The sequence below is a fragment of the Chiloscyllium plagiosum genome, chromosome 40, assembly GCF_004010195.1.
Source record: "Chiloscyllium plagiosum isolate BGI_BamShark_2017 chromosome 40, ASM401019v2, whole genome shotgun sequence".
NCBI lineage: Eukaryota > Metazoa > Chordata > Chondrichthyes > Orectolobiformes > Hemiscylliidae > Chiloscyllium > Chiloscyllium plagiosum.
The window spans coordinates 6124533-6145895 of record NC_057749.1 but is presented as its reverse complement, the minus strand read 5'-3'; the positions used below and the strand labels follow the sequence as shown (position 1 = coordinate 6145895).

General features: G+C 43.4%; 1 protein-coding gene across 1 annotated transcript in view; it reads right to left on the bottom strand.

The window, feature by feature from the left end:
* hcn4 (hyperpolarization activated cyclic nucleotide-gated potassium channel 4) overlaps positions 1-21363 on the bottom strand; it is a 374291-nt gene that overhangs the window by 58176 nt on the left and 294752 nt on the right. Inside the window, exon 7 of the mRNA XM_043680205.1 lies at positions 13009-13173. Within this exon, the coding sequence (XP_043536140.1) occupies positions 13009-13173 (165 nt within the window). The remainder of the gene's footprint in view (positions 1-13008; positions 13174-21363) is intronic.

Below are 21363 nucleotides of genomic sequence, written 5' to 3'. Positions count from 1 at the left end.
AATCGATCTGTCTGGGAATGGTAGTTCTGCTTCACTTCTAAAGAAGGGACACTGGTCCTGAAATGTTAAGTCTGCTTTCTCGAGCCACGGATGCTGTCAGACCTGCTGGGTTTCTCCAACAACTTCTGCTTTCATTTCAGATTTTCCAGTATCTGCAGTAGTTTGGTTTATTTGGGGATCCCAAGGTCACAGTATAAATTGGGTTCCCAAGCCTGCATTTGTTGGCAGCTCAACAACTTTACCAGGATGGCCTGGTATTACCCAGCCAAGAACAAAGAACATTCAGCACAAGAATAGACTGATCCGACACATGATTCCTTTCTAAATTAAAAACCTTTTGTCTCTACACAGTGTGTAGCCCTCTATGCCTTCCTATTCATATATCTGTCATGATCCCTTTTAAATGTTGCTATTGTATCCAACTCAACCACCTCTTCTGGCAACACATTCCAAGCATTTACCACCCTCTGGGCAAAAAGCTGATCTCTCACATCTCCTTTAAATCTTCTCCCTCTCACCTTAAAACTATATCGTCTCGGAATTGAGATTTCTACCCTGGGAAAATGGTTCTAACTATCCATTCTATCCATGCTTTTCATAATTTTGTAAGCTGCTGTCGAGTCACCCCTCATTCTTTGAAGTTCAAGTGAAAACAAGCCAAATTGTTCCAATCTCTCCCCATTGCTAGTACCCACCAAGCCAGGCAACATCGTGGTAAACTGTTTCTGTACCATCTCCAAAACCTCCACATGTTTCTGGTTGTGTGGTGACCAGTAGTACACAATATTCCAAACGTGGCCTAATAGAAGTTCTACACAGCTGCAAGGAGCAGTGTACTAAATCTGAAGACTCAGCCGCATCACAGACAGAGAGAGAGAGAGATCAGGCAGATGGGAGACCTCAGGGCCCCTTCAGCATCCTCAGACAGAGGAACAAAAATCAATACTTAGGAGACAGAGGGCTCTGTGTGAGAGAAAGGGAACCTACCTAGGTTCAACTTTTTGGGCCATCAGCCTCAGCTTTGAGCCAGGAAGGCTCAGGCCTCGCGCACTGCCACAGGGTAGCCACCTCTACAAACCCAGTGGCTATGCCAGCAGTGGGAGGTGGGTGGGGGGAGAGGGAGGCTTTCTCAGCCATCAGTAAAATGGCGGCAACTCTGTAAAATGGCCGTGAAGAGGATCGCCAACCTGCTTTAAGGCACACATCCCATCTGATGCTGGCGGCGACACAGTGGTGGGGAGCCACTCTGTTATCCTCCCACAATTCCACTCCACCCCGCCCCAGGGCAGCAGGTAGAATTCAGCTCCAAGTCTCTGTACCTTTTCTCGTTAGATGTGCAACACAGAATGCATTGTGCTACCTACGATATTGTGACCACAACCAGCTGAGTTATGTTAAAGGAGAAATATATAATCCACTCAAATATTTTGTAATCATTTCAAAGTTAGTCTGGTTTCTTGCTACTCACAATTGACTTATTTATTATCCTGCTGTGTGAGGGGAGCTTGCTCATAATTTGTTCTATGTCCGCTACAACAGTAACACTTCTTCAAACTTATTTTGCTCTTTCTTTCTTTATTTTTCTGCTATATGGAGTTGTTTTGGCACAATGGAAAAATTACCTGCCTCTGAGTCAGAGTCGTAAAGTTATGCAGAACAGAAACAGGCTCTTCGGTCCAACCAGTCCATGCAGAACGTAATCCCAAACTAAACTAGTCCCGCCTGCCTGCTCCTGGCCCATATCCTCCAAACCTTTCCTATTCATGTACTTATCCGAATGTCTTTTAAACGTTGTAATTGTACCCACATCCACCACTTCCTCTGGAAGTTCATTTCACATGCGAACCACCCTCTGTGTAAAACATTTGTCCTTCATGCCCTTTCTAAATCTTCCTTCCGTCGCCTTAAAAATGTGACTCTAGTCTTGAAATGCCCCATCCCAGAGAAAAGTCATCTGCCATCAACCCTATCTCTCATTATTTAATAAACTTCTATCAGGTCATCTCTCAACCTCCTGTGCTTCAATGAAAAATGGCCCAACCTATCCAGCCTTCCTTTATAACCCAAACCTTCAATACCCGGCAACATCCTGGTAAATCTCTTCTGAACCCTCTCCAGCTTAATAATATTCTTCCTTTAACTGGGAGACCAGAATTGGACACAGTATTCCAGACGAGGCCTCACAACCTCAACATGACGTCCCAACTCCTACACTCAAAAGACTGAGCAATTTAGGCAAGGAGCTGTGGGTTCAAATACTACTCCAGGACTTGATGGTCAGGAAAAAGGCATTTGTAGCAGGACAAAACAGCTGAAAATTAACCTGCAAATTCTTCTGATGCGCAATGAGAGAGACTTCTGATCAGTAACGGGTGAGTAACGTGTTCCAGGGAAAACGAGCCATGGAAATAGAGGTATGTGCCTTATCTGCATTGTATGTCATTAGGTGGACTATATCTGAAAATCCCAAGGTAAAACTGGCTTTTCGTTGTTTTTAATACGGACAGTTTTGAAATTCAGCAGTGTTATAATGACTGGAGTATTGCTGTAATGACTGCAGGTATTTACTTAACTAATGACCTGTATCCAACACAGACTGCCTCAGTCCCTAGACAGTATTGCTGTCAAGAAAGTAGGGTATTATTATTAATTTGTATCTTCACAAGGCAAGTTGAACAAGTCCAAAAGAAAATAGAGCTTTTTGTACGGACAAACTTCACAAGCCATTTTCGACTGGTTTGATTTTTAATATGGGCATTATGAAGTTGAAGGATGTTTACAATGGGGAATGAAACACCCTTGTTTATAGTCACTGTAGTTTCCATGTTAAGGAAAAGGAAGACTTGCATCTTAGAACAGCTTCTCATGCCTTGAACTGCCAATGCAGTCCATTTAAAATGGAGTTTTTGTTTTATTATTGGAAACTTGTCAGCTAATCTGTGCAAAAGGCTGGAAGAACACAGCAAGCCTCTTGCTTGTCAACTTTGGATTCCAGCATCTGTAGTTTTTTTTGTCTCTTGTTAATCTGTGCACAGCAAGCTCCCACTTGCAATGTGATAATGGCCAGATAATCTGATTTTGTGACAAAAACAGAGTGCTCAGAAGAAGAGTAATAGTGGACCTCAAAACTTCCACTCTGTTTCTCTGTCCACTAATAACACCAGACCTGCTGAGTTTCTCCAGCATTCTCTGTTTGTTTCAAATTTCCACCAACTGCGATATTTGCCTTTTATCCATGTTTTTTTTGTTGATTGAGGGAGAAATACTGACCAAAGCATCCAAATCTACTGTATTCCAACTTCCAAATTTAGTTGAGGACATTGAGGAGGTAGTTCAGGGTGGGTGTGTTTTGAAAATACAAAATAATTGCATTAACCATATTATTAATGTAAGGAATTTTAGATTTGAAGATGATTTAAAAATCAGAGCACAGTACAAATAACAACACCAGCAATAAAGTTAATAAGTTCTGGTATCGTTCTGACATGGTGGTAGGAAGAACGTGCATATAAAAATCTAAATGTTGCATGAATTAGACTGTAAAATAAGAGTCTGGAGTTAAGATGGTTTTGGTTAGTTCTGCTGTGTTGTCTGCGTGGTTTGCAATGCAGACTGATGTCCATACTGTGTGTGGACTGAAGGGTCTGTTTCCATGCTGTACATTTCTATGACTCTATGATTCTAACTTCTGCACCATCTGAGGTTACCATGAAGGACTCTCCTTCTCAAACTCTCGGCCTCGCCTGAGGTATAATAACGGTCACATTAAACCACCCCAGTCATCTCTTTCTAATGAAAGATCAGCCCCATGGTCCAGTAGGACTGCCACACCATTATCTTGGGATGGGTCAGTTAGTTCAGTTGGCTAGGCAACTTGTTTGTGATGCAGAATGATCCAACAGTATGGGTCCAGTTCCAGATGAGGTTATCATGAAGGATTCTCTATCTCAAACACTCCCTTGCCTGAGGCGTGGTGACCCTTAGGTTAAACCACCCACAACTGTTTCTCTCTGTTTCTCTCTCTCTCTCTGTTCCCCCTCCCCACAAAAGAGCACCTGTTTGGTCTGGTAGGACTATTGTGACTTTCCCTTTATTTTAGTTTTAAAAGCTCTTGACAAGGCTGAGACTTTTTTCACCGGAGTGTAAAAAGCTGAGAGACGACCTGATAAAAGTTGACAAAATAATGAGAGGTATTGATAGGATTAATGCTAGGTGTCTTTTCTCGAGGATGGGGGTTTCAAGACATGGGGGGACATTTTTAAGGTGACAGGAGGGAAATTTAAAATAAAAAGACAAGAGGCAAATCTTTTACACAGAGGGTGGCTTGCGTGTGGAATGAACATCCTAAGGAATTAGTGGATTACAATGTTTAAAAGATATTTGGATAAGTACATGAATAGGAAATACTTAGAGGGATATGTGTCAGGTGGGACTAGTTTAGTTTGGGATTATGTTCAGCATGGACTGATTAGACCGAAGGGTCTGTGTCCATGAGATATGATTCTATGACAAGATCAGGTATTGCATGCATGGCTTAGACAAAAAGAAGTCAAATTATTTGAAATATGCAATATGAAAAACGGAATCCAAACATTTTTGAATTATCAGTGAACTGGAATGAAGAAACTTTGACTGAGTGGTATCAGACTGAACTTCACAAACTGCGGTCTATGACTTGCTTCTGGTAAAAGCCCTGGTTTGCTACTGTGCATCTAGGAGAGGGGGATGTTGCAAGAAGTCCCCAATTTGACAGTGAGGATATTAAGAGAAGCCTGAAACATGCAGAAAAACTATATTCAGAGCTGAGGAGACACAAGAAATGAATGACCAGGATTGCAATAGAGAGATGTGGAGATGGAAAGTGTCATGTTGGAGATCAGACATACAGGTGATTCGTTTGACACAGCATCCACTCTCGTACCGATTCTAAGCTGCTATGTTGCTGCAATAATTTTTCTATTCCTTGATCGTCAGCAGAATGAGAATATATTAAGTCAAAAACAACTTTGCAACTGAATGCTATTCATAGTGCTTTAATAAGGCTTAACATTCTGAAGGGTTGTAATTATCCTGAGGGAAGCAACATTTGTCTTCCTGTGTTTCTGTCATCGTTCCTTCAGGAAGTGAGATCTAAACCTCTGGCAGTATATTGTCAGTGTACGAAAACATTTATTTCACGGAAAATCTATAGGGGACGATGGCCTGGAAATTGTTATTGATGATAAAGGCCATTGTACAATTCAACGCAAACACCTGACATTCATTTGTCTGCTTTGAGAGGCAGTATTTAATCACCTTATTTTAAATGCACTGGCTCCTCTGTTTAAATAATGGACAACAGGAACACATCAAGTGTTTGCTCACTTGTATCTTTACCAATAGTTTCTCAGCTACTGTTTGTTCTATCGAGTCAGATACATCTATTAGCAAAATAAGGAACACGAATGTGCAACAATATATACGTTGACTAATGTGAATGAGATACAAAACAGGCTATGTTTCTGATCCAATCTGGGTCCAGTTACAGTACTGTTTCCTTCGCTGCAGGATTCTACAGTACAGCAGTCAGTGCTTCAGTTCGACTGCATTGGTGTCTTGGTGCACACTGTAAGGGGCATCTGTTGCTCTTAACCTCTGTGAGTTTTGCTTTTGATCTAAGCGACAGGTCTGAGCTTGAAGAGTGCAGGTCTCCATTTTGGATACACAGGTTTAGTATGTCTGCTAATCAACCCTTCCAAATGTTAGGGGGTGACCCTTCTGCCTCCACAGCACCTCCCCACACTAATCCTGTGGGAACTGCATGGTTTTCACAACATGGACAAATTCCCAGCTCTGATTGGACTTGGCATTGTGAGCTCGCTTTGCACGGTGGGGGAAATTGCAAACAAACTATGATGAGGAGGTTTAAACATATGAGAAGCTGAAAATTAGGGCTAAACAAAAAAGCATTGTTAATATTTACAGCGGCCACTAGCATTTTGAATGAATGCATATTTCGGCCTCTGCAAAAGTTGGGGTAATAAGATTGCCTGATCAATCAGATTGGATGGCATTGTATACATGGAAGCGAAGGAGCTAATGGATTGGGCACAGCACTAAGTCATTTGATATATTCAAGGCTAGGATAGACAGATTTTAATCAACTGGGAGAGAGTGAGTACTGCAGATGCTGGAGATCAGAGTTAAAAAAGTGTGGTGCTGAAAAAGCACAGCAGGTCAGGCAGCATCTGAGGAGCAGGAGAGTCGAGGTTTCAGGAATAAGCCCTTCATCACATTCCTGATGAAGATTTTATGCTCAAAACATCGACTCTCCTGCTCCTCGGATGCTGTCTGACCAGCACCACAGATGTTTAATCAGGAAGGGAAAAAGCAGGAATGTGGGGTTGACAATGATCAAATCAGCCATGATCTCAATAAATGGTGGAGGAGACTCGATGGGCTGAATGGCCTTCCATGGCTCCAGTGTCTTTTGGTCTAACAGTTCTCATAGAAGCCCTACAGTGTGGAAAGATGCCGTTCAGCCCATCGAGTCTGCACCCACCCTCTGAAGAGCATCCATTACTCTGACTGATAAAGAAAGGGTGGCGAACGCAGAGTGAATCAATAGAGAGGAGGGTGCCTTTCCCTTTCAGCCTCACATGGAACTTGCAGCTTGTCTGGAGCCAATATCAAGCTGTGAATTAAATTGCTTGCCAGAGGTTGCCTGGCAGATGTTCTGCATCTAGTTGACCTGCAACTTGTTCAGCCAGTTCCACACGGGCAACACTTGAGACCGGAATTGGAGCAAGTGGATGCCATCTGTCCCCTCCTTGTGGTCTGACCTGCTTGTGTCACTTCCATTGTTTCAACAGAATTGTCCTGTCAGTGCAATTCCACTGGGTTCGCCCATTCTTCCAAATGGCCTGAAGAGGTGCCCGGAACACTTGGCTTAAAGCATTCCGAGCAACTAAATGGAATTATGAAAGAAGTAGAGGAGGAAATGGAAGAGAAAAGATTCAGCAGCAAAATGCTGTTGCAAAGCTTACTAGAAAACTCCTTTTCTATCATCTGCAATCTCCAGCATGTTCCAATACTCATTTTATATTGTCATACAGTCACAGAGATGTACAGTGTGGAAACAGAACCTTTGGTCCAACTTGTCCATGCCGACCAGATCCTAAGTCAATCTAGCCAGCACTTGGCTCTTATCCCTCCAAATCCTTCCTATTAATTTACCCATCCAGATGCCTTTTAAATATTGTAATTGTACCAGCCTCCACCACTTCCTCTGGTGACTCATTCCATACACACGTCATTCTCTGCGTTAAAAAGTTGCCACTTAAGTCACTTTTAAATCTTTCCTATCTGACCTACACCCTCTAATTTTGGACACACTTCTCCTGGGAAAAAGAACTTGACTATTCACCCTATCCATGCCTCTCATGATTTTACAAATTTGGTATGCTTGCCTTTATTGGCCAGTTACTGAGTACAGGAGTTGGGAAGTCATGTTGCAGCTGTACAGGCCATTGGTTAGGCCACTTTTAGAATACTGCATTGAATTCTGGTGTCCCTGCTTGAGGGAAGATGCTGTGAAACTTGAAAGGGTTCAGGAATAATTCACAAGGATGTTGCCAGGGATGGAGGGTTTGAGCTGTCGGGAGGCGCTAAATAGACAGGGGCTATTTTCCCTGGAGTGTCAGAGACTGCAACATAACATCTTGGAAAATGGACTCGTCAGTGGCGAACTCCCATTAATTTACACTTAGAATGATTTACTTCCCCTCTTGTGTCTACGTCTGTTCCTCACCCAGGGAGTCAACTGCAACCTCACAAGGTTGGTGGTGTCCTTTTCTGATTGAGGTTGGTGACTTATAGTAAGTCAAAAAGTGTGGTGCTGGAAAAGCACAGCCGGTCAGGCAGCATCCGGGAAACAGGAAAGTCGACATCTCGGGCATCATGAAACGTTGACTCTCCTGCTCCTCGGATGTTGCCTGCCTTACTGTGCTTTTCCAGCACCACACTTTTTGACTCTGATCTCCAGCATCTGCAGTCCTCACTCTCTCCTAGATTTATAATATGGCCCTGAGTTTGACGAGAACTGTGAAGGGGCTGCAATGAATTGTCATTTACACAGCCCACTCCCTACCAAAGTCCCTACTATAAGCATCACTCTCTGCTAGACAGAAACAAGGGGCTTTACTCTGAGAGACATCACTGTACCCGAAGGATGGGCTTCTCTCCTGCTCTGATCATCAGCCTGTTGGTTGTGTGCACTGGTTGAATATTAACCCGCTTGATCATCTTATTCATGCACATTCCTTGGCCAACAAATTTTAGATTAGAATTTCAACCCAGAGCAGCTAGCTCAAAGGCGGGAACATTGCTGACTGAGACACAAGATCTGTCTTTACCTATTCCCACATCACACCACTCAGAAGCACATTGCAAGCAGACCTTTATGCCCACTGTATGCAAGATCCCTGTAAGATGAACTAATGGCAACCTCACAGAAAGCAGACAACTGTGGGTGCTGAAAATGCTGGAAATATGCAGCAGGTCAGGCAGCATCAGGGCAGGGTAAAACTGTCAACGTTTCAGGTGAATGATCTCTCACCACAGGGAGAACGTATTGCAAGTGAAAGGAGAAAATGATGGTCAGATCATCAGAAGAATTTCTTGCTCATTTGCGAACAGCCCATCTAGCTTCAATATTCACAAACAACAAAAAAAGAGGAGGCAAATTTAGCCCCGTTGTTATTTGGACTAATAATTGTTGTCCTCACTCTCGCCATGGAGTCACAAGGTCCTGGATTCAAGTCTCAATCTGATAGTCCAGAGCAATCGTCAAGGCTGACAATCCAGTAAATAAAGAAAGACTGGATCGACTGGGCTTGTACTTGATAAACGTTAGAAGATTGAGATGGGATCTCACAGAAGCATATAAAATCCTGCTGGGACTGGACAGGTGCAATGTGGAAAGAATGTTCTGAGTGTTGGGGGAAGTCCAGAACTAGGGGTCACAGTATAAGAATAAAGGGTAAGCCATTCAGGGCTGAGATGAGGAAGGATTTCACCACTCGGAGAGTTGGGAATCTGTGGAATTCTCTTCCTGAAGTTGTGGGGGCCAGGTATATCCAATAGGGACCTGGTTGTGGCCCTCGCTGCTAAAGGGATCAAGGGGTATGGGGAGAGGGCGGGAGTGGGATACTGAGACTGCATGATCAGCCATGATCACATTGAATGGTGGTGCAGGCTTGAAGGGCCGGATGGCCTACTCCTGCATCTATTTTCTATGTTTCTATTACTGATGGAGGCACTGTCTTTCAATAAGATGTGAAACCTATCTGCTTGGGTGGATATAAAAATCCCTTGTTTCTATTTCAAAGAAATGTAGGAGCGATATCCCCAGTGAAAGCTTGACAACCTGAAACATTAACCCTGCTTCTCACCACGGATGCTGACTGACCTGTTGACTATTTTCAGCATTTTCTGATTTCAGAATTTCAGATTTCCAACATCTGCAGTACTTTGTTTTTCAAGAAATGTAAAATATAACATCAACTTAGTAAACTCTCTCTTGGTAAGGTTCCCTGTGCCTCTTTACGTGATTAAAAAGAACATTTTCTAACAGCAATTATTTAGTATGAATTCCAACTCAATTATTGCAGTTGCAATCTCAATAATCTCTGCATCGCTTTAAAAAGTACTAAAATGCACCAAGATTTCTTTTAACAATAGCTCTGTTAAATCACTATCAGAATAATCTAAAAATCTGACAAGTAACAGATTACTTATTAAAATTATAATGTTCTGTGATTTCAATTATATTGTCAAATTTACATTGCTTTCTCCTACTCTCAGAGGACTGTTCCACTGATTAGGTCACAGGCTGACTTTCAGTCATTCTCCTTCCATTATCTGTTCAACTCATTACTTCATTCAGCCGACAAAAAAGTAAAGAGCAACATAATTTTGGCAATTAAAAAATGAAAGGTCTAGATTCAAGATTGCAAACCTCTGAGCACTGCCTGAATTGAAAAGATGGTAGCTTAGGGATTTAACGCTTTCAAAATTATAGTTCACCGGCTTTAACAGGTTCTTGCAAATTGACTGCTTTAATCAATATGACAATTTATGGATTGCAATACAGAAATTGAGTTTTGCTGAAAAGGAGACGTGTTGTCAAAGTTTTTCATCTTGTACTTATCAGGACAAATGCAGGAATGCCAAATTCCAAGGAAGCAATAATGGGGTGATACATTGGCTCAGTAGTTAGCACTGCTGCCTCACAGTGCAAGGGACGCAGATTCAATTTCAGCCTGTGTGGAGTTTGCATGTTCTTCCCATGTCTATGTGGGCTTCCTCCCATAGTTCAAAGATGTGCAGGTTGGGTGAATTGGCCATGCTAAATAGCCCATAGCGTCGAGCGATGTGTCGGTTAGGTGCATTAGTCAGGGATAAATGTAGGGGAATGGGTCTTGGCGGGGGGTTGGTGTGGACTTGTTAGGCTGAAGGGCCTGTTTCTACACTAGGGATTCTAACTAATGCTGCATGAGGAAGGGGAGCTGATTGATTGACATGGAGAATGCAATTGTCACTCACATTTTCCTTAATTCAAAAAAAAAAGAGGCACAATGTCTGGATAAGTTCCTTTTATCCATAATGGACTAGTCCAGCCAATGAATTTAAATAAATGTGTATTTATGTGTTTTAATAATTTGGATTTTCATCAGTTCTTGTCATTACAATATGATTAATTTGTTGCCTCTGCTCAGTGTCGGAATGGTACAAGTCATTGTGGGATGGAGTGCACAATTCCAATACATTATAATGAACTTGAAAGCATCAACATTTAAAATCGCCATCTACAGATAAATTCATATACTTTCCACAGTTCCAATTATTTTTGGTATGGTAGCCTTGATGCCAAATACCTCATGAGGCAGTAGCCATTGACTGCTGACCACAGCATGTAAGACATCAGAACTGACCCTGTCAGATGACAGCAGTGGTCACTGTGTTACTTGGTTAGCTCAGTTGGCTGGGCAACTGGTTAGTGATCAGAGCAGGTCAGGCAGCATTCGACGAGCAGGAAAAGCGACGTTTCAGGCAAAAGCCCTTCATCAGGAATGAGGCAGAGAGCCTCCGGGGTGGAGAGATAAATGGGATGGGGGTGGGATGGTGGAGAAGGTAACTGAGAGTGCAATAGGTGGATTGAGGTGTGGATGAAGGTGATAGGTCAGAGAGGAGGGTGGAGCGGATAAGTGGGAAGGAAGATTGGCAGGTAGGATAGGTATTGAGGATGGTGCTAAGCTGGAAGTTGGAACTGGGGTAAGGTCAGAGGAGGGGAAATAAGGAAACTGGTGAAGTCCACATTGATGCCCTGGGGTTGAAGAGTTCTGAGGCGGAAGATGAGGCGTTCTTCCTCCAGGCGTCGGGTGGTGAGGGAGTGGCGGTGGAGGCGGCTCAGGACCTGCATGCCCTCAGCAGAGTGGAAGGGGGAGTTGCAATGTTCGGTTACGGGGCAGTGGGGTTGATTGGTGCAGGTGTCCTGGAGATGTTCCCTAAGGCACTCTGCGAGAAGGTGTCTAGTCACCTCAATGTAGAGGAGACCGCCTCGGGAGCAATGGATACAATAGATGACATTGGTGGATGTGCGAGTGAAAGTGAAACTTTGATGGATGTGGAAGGCTCCTTTGGGGCCTTAGATGGAGGTGAAGGAGAAGGTGTGGGTGCAGGTTTTGCAATTCCTGCAGTGGCAGGGGAGGGGGGGTGGGCTCTATCCTTGTTGTGGTTGGAAGGGTGGGGTTTGAGGGCAGAGGTGTGGGACGTGGATGAGATGTGTTGGAGGGCACCTTCAGCCATGTGGGAAGGGAAATTACGGTCTTTAAAGAAGGAGACCGTCTGGTGTGTTCTGTGGATGCCAATAGTATGGGCTCAAGTCACATACAGACAAGCTCTCCATGAAAGTTCTGTCTTCTCAATGTTATCTGAGGGGTGGTAACCCTTGGGTTAAACTCACCACCAATTGTCTCCCTCTGATGACAGAGCAGTTCCAAGGTTCTCTAATACTATGATTTACTTTTATTAAACTGTTTTCCTGGGTCCCGTCAACTCTCTCAACTGGGCTTAAAAGATGACATTGGTTAGAGACAAAAAAACCTGCAGATGCTGGAATCCGAGGTAGACAAGCAGGAGGCTGGAAGAACACAGCAAGCCAGGCAGCATCAGGAGGTGGAGAAGTCGAAGTGTCTGGGGGTAACCCGTCTTTAGAACTGGGGTGGGTATAAGGGGAGCTGCACATAAAGTATGGTCAAAAAGCTGGAAGGCTGAAGAGGTCACAGTGCTGTGGCAGTGACCTATCCTCACCTCACCACTCTGTCCCTCCCACCCTTCACCCCCTTTATCTGCAGCTCCCCTTACAACAACCCCCAATGCTGAAGAAGGGTTACATTCAAAATATCAACTTCTCCACCTCCCGATGCTGCTTGGCTTGCTGTGTTCTTCCAGCCTCCTGCTTGTCCACCTTAAAAGAAAGCACAGCATTATTTTGGAGAAAAGGAGGTGAGTTACTCTTCCCTATATTCTCAATAATACTTAACCTACAATCAACATCACGAAAGCAAATTATCTGGTCACTACCAAACAGCTGTTATAGGAACGTGCTGTACATGGATTGGCAGCTACACTATATTGCAACAGTGAGGGGTGAAAATATTCAATAGTAAAGCAATGTGGCACATGAAAGGTGTTCCAGAAATTGCTGTTTTCAGGCACGATTCTTCTCGTGATATACCTCAGTGTCACACCAGCTGAAGGAAGCACAAATGTTTGCAAATTCACAGGTAACAGTGTAACGTCCTTGATTTCCTGAACATAAGTAGCATTTATTTCTGAGCTGTGTGACATGAAAGTATTTCCTGATACTTTATTTCTTACGGCAGTGAGGGTGAGAAAAAGCTAGAAATAAAAGCTGTGGAGGAAGAGGTGAATCTGCCTCTCAATTAGAATAAAAAGGAGATATACCTATCCTGTCGAGCCTGTCAAGAGCCACTGTTTCAAAGGCACGTCTCATCATTGGATATTCCTCCAGCACTTCATTGAAGTGGTCTACAGAGAGGGAGTACAGCCTGCAGTAAGTGTCAGCTCGCACGCTCGCTGTTCGACGGCCCCGGGTCAGCAAGCAGATTTCTACCGAGAGGGAAAGAAAGAGCGATTGATTAATGTGGTCAATGAATTCACACACTTGCTGCAGTGACCAGTAAACCATTGTCCAAATCTGAAGGCTTTCAAATTGAGTGAAAGTCACAAAAGTCAATGAAAATCTGAATTTTCGATATGTTCACACTTAATGCAGAGTACCTTCACTCTCCAAACGCTGCTCTCTTGGTATAAATCCCCCCAACGTTGGGTCAGACCCCATTGGAATGAAGGAGAATGGCAAAAGTGAGGACTGCAGATGCTGGAAACTAGAGTCAAGGTTAGAGTGCTGTTGGGAAAGCACAGCAGGTCAGGCAGCATCCCAGGAGCAGATTCCTGCTGAAGGGCTTTTGCCTGAAACGTCGATTTTCCAGCTCCTAGGAAGCTGCCTGACCTGCTGTGCTTTTCCAGCACCACTCTAATCTAGACACATGAAGCAGGATGGGAATCTCTAGAATTTGGGCGTCTGATTTTGGCTGTCTTATAGCTTCACGCCTGATTTCCGGATTGGTACAGGAGTGCTGAACACGCGAAGTTTAAATATTTTCGAAGTTTAGTTTAATTTTAAAATCAAAGGCCAGAAAGGAAACAGAGAGATTCAACTAATTATAGCTTGCAAAAACACTGCAAAAAAACCAGACAAAAGGAAGTCACTAAGGACACTTGTCTTTTCAAAAATTGTTCCCATTGACTAGTAAAGCAATTATCAGGTGGTTTATAGTGAAGTAACAGAAAATTAGACCAAAAAAAATTAGACAGAATAACAGGCAGTATCTAGCAGTACTACCCCACTTTATCTTAGTTCAAACTCAAGTGTTTTGCAACCAACATGCCCTCTGGCTAATTCAAACCAGTGCTTATAGCACAATAGATTGCTCAAGAATGGTCCTTTTGTTGATTCTGATTCAGATAAAGGGATCCCAGTCCACCAGCCTATTATCTATTCATTCATGGAGGATCTCACTGAATAAGCTACTTTATATTTATTCATAATGAAGGGAATCTTAAGAGACCAAAGCCATTTCCTTATTCATTGCTATTGTAATAACTACCGATGGACCCAAACCGTGGATTGAATCTCATTCTCCTCAGATGTGGAAATCGCTCATTTCTTCTTCATCCCCACCACATGCAATTTAAATGATTTGGAGGTGCCAGTGTCGGACTGGGGTGTACAAAGTTAAAAATCATACAACACCAGGTTATAGTCCAACCATGATTTAGAGGTACCAGTGCCAGACTATAACCTGGTAAAAACAATGACTGCAGATGCTGGAAAGGCTTTTGCCCGAAACGTCGATTTTGCCTGTCCTCGGATGCTGCCTGAATTGCTGTGCTCTTCCAGCACCACTGATCCTATAACCTGGTGTTGTGTGATTTTTAACTTTCAAATTTAAAGTACTCCAATTATCTGTAGTTAGGACAGTTACACGTTAATGCTAGATCTCACTTTGTGAAGCACATTTAGTCTGTTAATTTCTTTTATCCCAATATTACCCTTTCATAGAGATATACAGCACAGAAACACACCCTTCGGTCCAACCAGAACATGTTGAACATAATCCCAAACTAAACTAGTCCCACCTGCCTTCTCCTGGCCCATGTCCTTCCAAACCTTTCCTGTTCAAATGTCTTTTAAATGTTGTAATTGTATCTGCAGCCATTTTGTTTGTTCATTTCTACTGATATGAGGAAAATTAGTAATTTAATAAAATTATCCTCTTTGACTCTTCTAAATGTTTTTTTGGGATTCAGTTTTTGAACAAAGCTATTATGACACCCTTCTTATGGACAACCACCTGATGAAGGAGCAGCGTTCTAAAAGCTAGCGCTTCCAAATAAACCTGTTGGACTATAACCTGAGGTTGTGTGATTTTTAACCTTATATACTTAACATATTTAGCTCTGTCTACATGACTTGGCTAGTACTGGTGCTTCCAAATAAATCTGGTGGATTATAACCCGGTGTTGTGTGATTTTTAACTTAGCTCTGTCTAGTCATGGTGGCATCCGCGGAGCAGGAGAATCGACGTTTCAGGCATAAGCCCTTCCCCCAAGTCATCTCCTCTGCCCTGAAGCTCTTCAGCCACGTCCTGAAACAGACTCGCTACCACAGCCACATCTCCTTCCTCAGCACCTGCCTATGGAACCGACTGACCCCGCATGGACTCCAGACTACATTCAGACCAACACAATTTGGACCCAACCAGGACAACCAGTATCTGCAACAAATCCGAAGCCTCCAACAACAGACCTCCCTCCGGATTCTCCACTCCACGCTCGCGGCCATGCGCCGCTACCTACACTCCCTGCAGTCAGCTCTGCCCCAGCTCAGGTCAACACTCTCCCAGACCTGTCATTCCTGAAGAAGGGCTTATGCCCGAAATGTCGATTCTCCTGCTCCTCAGATGCTGCCTGGCCTGCTGCGCTTTTCCAGCACCACATTTTTCAACTCTGGTCTCCAGCATCTGCAGTTCTCACTTTCTCCTCTCTGTCTAGTCATTCCAAACAGCACCCCGCGCAAAAACTGTAAAGTTAGTGCAGATAACAAATGGAACCCAAGATACATTTAGAAGACATTGCTTTACAGATGAGTACTATAACTGGGTTGGACAGTTCTAATCAATTTAAATGCAGTGAATCATTTCTTAATGCTGAGCTCATTACATGCTCTACATGGCTCTTCCCCCACATGTTAGTATTAAGAGGTAGGAACCATAAAAGTGAAAGACGGGACAAATTGATTATCTCATGACAAAAGTAGCAAAAGGCTGAAATAAATCTTTGACATTTCACTAGCCAAAATAAAACCATTCTTGTGTACCGCACCAGCCAGACAGAGAGAAACTGGGATTTATCGAACTATTGATGGCTATTTACTGGTAATGAACACATTTGTGATTCAGTCTTGGTATCCCAGTGATTTAGGAAGAAGGTCCTTGTATTTATTTAAGTCTGTTTTGTGTCTTTAAGATGTCTCAAGACACTTCACCGCGAATGGCTTCAATATTTAAGGGTGTGCAAGGGGAAGGTGAGAGAATAGGCATTTGGCAAAACCAGGGATATGGAGTTTCACAATTGTAAAATGTTTATCCTTATTTTCAAATCCCTCAATCACTTGCCCTTGCCCCCATCTCTTAACCTCCATGAGCCCTACATTGATCCAGTATACCTCAAGTTCTCCAATTTGTCCATCCTCATTTTAATTGTTCCACTCTTCGTGTCTGTGTCTCCAGCTGCCTGGTCCTTAGGATCTTGAAACCTCTCTGCCTCCCTCTGTCCCTCCCCTCATTTAAGATGTGCCTTAAAGCTTACCTTCTTGGTCAAGCTGGCATTTTGGTAATGTCACTTGACTAGCAATCTGAAGGCCCAGGCTAATGCTCTGGTGAAATGGGTTCAAAACCCATCACAGCCACTGGTATATCTGGACTATAAAGCTTGTCACAGCAGGGACCACAATGGGATCAGCTAAAGTCATATCTGGTTTATGAATGTCCTTTCAGGAAGGAAATCTTCCACAGTTCTAGCCTACGTGTGTCTCCAGACTGGTCATAATGTGATTCACTCTTAACTGGCACCTGCAATGCCCTGTTAAGCCTTTCTCTTTAAGAGCAATTATAGAATGGCCACAAATATTGGCATTTCAAGCAATAGCCACATCCCATGAAAGAAAATGTTTCAGTCATTTGCCTTTCGATCTCCTCATGTGCTTCGTCAATCACATTCCCTCCAACATAAGATCAAAAATGGGGATATTTGTTGATGATGATATAATATTCAGCACCATTCTCGCTTCCTCAGATACTGAAGCAGTCGTGTCAATATTCAACAATAACTTGGACAACAGCCAGTCTTGGGCTGATAAGTGGCAAGTAACATTCACACCACACACTGCCGGCAATGGCAGTCTCCAACATGAGAGAATCTAATCATCAGCCCTTGATGTTCATGATCATTGCCATCACCAAAGCACCCATTATCAAGGGTTACCACTGACCAGAAACTGAACTAGATCAACTATATAAATACTATGCAGCACGGTGGCTCAGTGGTCAGCACTGCTGCCTCACAGCGCCAGAGACCTGTGTTCAATTCCCGCCTCGGGCAACTGTCTGTGTGGAGTTTGCACATTCTCCCTGTGTCTGCGTGGGTTTCCTCCAGGTGCTCCAGTTTCCTCCCACAATCCAAAGATGTGCAGGTTAGGTGAATTGGCCATGCTAAATTGTCTGTAGTTTTAGGTGAAGGAGTAAATTTAGGGGAATGGGTCTGGGTGGGTTGCTCTTCGGAGGGTCGGTGTGGACTTGTTGGGCCGAAGGGCCTGTTTCAGCACTATAAGTAATCTAATCTAACCTAAAGAATAGGTCAGAGTTTGGGTTAGGAATTCTGAGGCAAGTAACTAATCTCTTTCCTCAGTGCCTGTCCACCAATATTAACTGGGATAACCAAAGTGTGAAAGGCTTAGGGGGGTAGAATTCTTAAATTGTATGCAGGAGAGCATTAAGCGAATGTGTGGAGAGTCCTACTAGACAGGGGATACAGTTGGACCTAATTCTGGAGAACAACATCGGGTGTGGGGATAGAAGAGTCAGTAAAGTAGTATTTTGAGTTGGGAAAAGGTTCCAGTATGCCCAACTGACATTGAAATGAATGAACAAACAAATGGAGTACCGTGTACATTTCTTGTCGCCCTGTTATAGGAACGATATTATTAAACTGGAGAGAGTGCAGAAAGGATTTATCAGGAAGTTGCCAGAAATGGAGGGTTTCAGTTTCGGGAGGTTGGGGCTATTTGGTTGAGGGGTGATCTTATAGCGGTTTGTAAAATCACTAGGGGCAGGGATAAAATAAATAGGGAAGATCTTTTCCTTGGTGCAGGGAGAGTTCAAAACTAGAGGGTGTGGGATTGAGGTGAGAGGGGTAAGATCTAAAAGGGACCTGGGGGCCAACTTTTTCACACAGAGTGTGGTACATGTATGGAATGAGCTGCCAAAGGAAGTGGTGGAGGTGAGTAGAATTCCAACATTTGGACAGGTGCATAAATAGGAAAGGTTTAGAGGGATATGGGTCAAATAGGCAAATGGGAAACATGGTTGGCGTAGACAAGTTGGACTGAAGGATCTGTTTCCATGCTGTATGACTCTGTGACTCCATGACTCCATGATTTCAATATGATTAGATAGGATCTAGCCAAAGTGGACTAGGAGCAGTTAGTTGCAAGAAAATCTATATTGGAGCAGTGAGAGTCTTTCAAACAGGAAATAATGAGAATGCAGGGCCAACATGTTTCCATAAAGGTGAAGGCTAGGACCAACAAAAGTCCAGGGAAACTTGAATTTTGATAAAGAACAAAAGGGAAAGTTACGGTAAATATCAAGAGCTCAAAATACCAGAAATCTGAGAGGCATCTAGAACATGCTTCTGTTAACTAAAGGAGTTGGGAGGTCATGTTGCGACTGTAAAAGACATTGATGAGGCCACTTCTGGAATATTACTCTCAATTCTGGTCTCCCTACTATGGGAAAGATGTTGCAATACTTGAAAGGGTTCAGAAAAGATGTATCAGGACATTGCTAGGGTTGGACGGTTTGGACTCCAGGAAGAGGTTGAATAGGCTGGAGCTATTTACTCTGGAGCTGAGGGGTGACCTTACAGAGGTTTATAAAATCATGAGGGGCATGGAGAGGGTGAATAGCCAAGGTCTTTTCCCGAGGGTAGGGGAGACCAAAGCTATAGGGCATAGGTTTAAAGTGAGAGGGGAAAGATTTAAAAAGGACCTAAGGGTCAGCTTTTTCACACAGAGGGTGGTGCATGTTTGGAATGAGCTGCTAGAGGAAGTCATAGAGTCTAAGAGTCATAGATATGTACAGCCTGTGGTGAGGTGACCAGACCAGCTGTGGCTGGAGGACTTCAGAAAGTAATGGGTCAACTGCTGGCAAATGGGATTAGATCAGTTTAGGATATTTGGTTAGCACTGACAAGTTGGACTGAAGTGTCTGTTTCTGTGCTATATGACTCTATGATTCTATGCTTAAAAAAAGAAATTAAGAGATTGAAGAGGGACACGAAAAGACACTGGTGAGTAAAATAAAGGAAAATCTAAAGGCATTTTTTCAGTATATTGGGAAAAGAGGTGAATCAGGGAAACAGTAGAGTTCATTAGGGATCAAAGTGGCAAACTGTGTCAGAATAAATAGGCTGAGTTTCAAATGAGTACTACGCATCTGTGTTTACTATAAAGAATCATAGAATTATAGAATCTTAGAGTACAGAGGACCCATTGCGTCGGTACTAGCCCCTGAAGGAGCTACCCAGCTCGTCCCATTCTCCAGCCCTGTCTCCACAGCCCTTCGAATTCGTCACTTACAAATATATATCCAGCTCTCACTTGAAACTTCCTGTGGAATCCACCTCCACCATAGTCTCAGGCGTTGCATTCCAATTCCTAGCAACCCCCCCACCCCCACCCCGAGCAAAGAAGTATCTCCTCATCTCACTCCTAGTTTTCTTGCTGACAGAGAAGGATTGTGTAGACACAGAGATCAGAAAGGGGGGGACAAATTATAATTGAGAGGGAGGTAATATTATTGGCTTTAGTGGGTTTAAGTTTGGACAAATCCCAGGCCTAGATGAGGTGTGTCCCAGGCTGCTGTGGGAAGCAAAGGAGAAGCTTGCATTGGTCCTTACATTAATTTCCAAACATTCTGGTCAACAGAGAGAAGAACAGCTTATTCAAAAGGGTAGTCAGGATGAATCTGGGAACTATGGGCCAGTGTGTCGAACATCAGTGGTAGAAATAAAATCTGAAAGACAGAATTAGCCTCCTCTTGAAAAGCAAGGACTAATCCAAGATAGTCAACATGGCTTTGACTGGATGAGATTATGTTTGACAGGATTGACTGAGTTTTTCAAGGAGGTGACAGCACAATGGGTGTTCCTGCTCCCCAAGAAGGCAGCTCACCAACACCTTCTCCAGGGCCATTAACAATGGGCAATAAATGTTGGCCTAGTTACTGTTGCCAACATCCCTTTAATAAATTGAAAAAAATGTGGTTCAATGTCAAATTCTGTTCCATAACACTGTTGCGACACATTAGGATATTTTATGACATTGAATGTGCTATAGAAAACAGGTTTGGTGTGGTTGTGTCAAATTTAATGGCTGGACTTCATGATAATATTATCCGTTAGCAAATGGATACGTTCATAGGCCATTGTTTCTCCAGCATCTTGCACCCCACTGTAACAGCACAGGGAGAAGTCCTTCAATGGGCAGAGTTTCGTTCCAACCCCTTTGCTGACAGATGTAAACCTAATAACATGCAATACCCTGCTGCTGTACTCTTAACTCCTTTTCTCAGCATATCACTCAGTCTGAGAGCATGTTCGGACAAAGCTGCAGCTGTAGAAATGATTACAATTCACACATGGTAATAAAAGCTGACTCCTTTGCGACTGTCTGTTAATTGGACTGGCACAAACTGCTTATAGAAACAAATGAGCCCATCTTCAGACACAGGGAGGACTGGGAAAGCAAGTGGGGTGTGAATAGCAATGTAGTTGGATGAAGACTATTTGAGTACTTCAGGAGAAGGACATAAACATGTAGCAAAGCGATGGCTGAGTGGTATTATCACTGGACTAGTAATCCAGAGACCCAGATAATATTCTGGGGACCTGGATTTGAATCCCTTTGTGGCAGATGGTGGAATTTTAATTCAATAGAAAACATGAAATTAAAAGTTTAACAATGACCATGAATCCATTGCCAATTGTTGGGAAAACCCATCTGTTCACTAATGCTCTTTAGGGAAGGAAATCAGCCATCTTTACCGAATCAGGTCTAGGACTCCAGACCCACAGCAATGTGGTTAGCCCTTAACAATCCCCTAGGCAAAAGAGAGGACTGCAGATGCTGGAAACCAGAGTTTAGATCAGAGTGGTGCTGGAAAAACACAGCAGATCAGGCAGCATCCGAGGAGCAGGAAAAGCCCTTCATCAGGAATAGAGGTAGGGAGTCTCCATGGTGGAGAGATAAATGGGGAGGCGGGGGGCGGGGGAAGGTACAAAAGAGTACAATAGATGAATGGGGGTGGTGATGGAGCTGATAGGTCAAAGAGGAGGGTGGAGCGGATAGGTGGGAAGGGAGATTGGCAGGTAGGACAGGTCATGAGGATGGTGCTG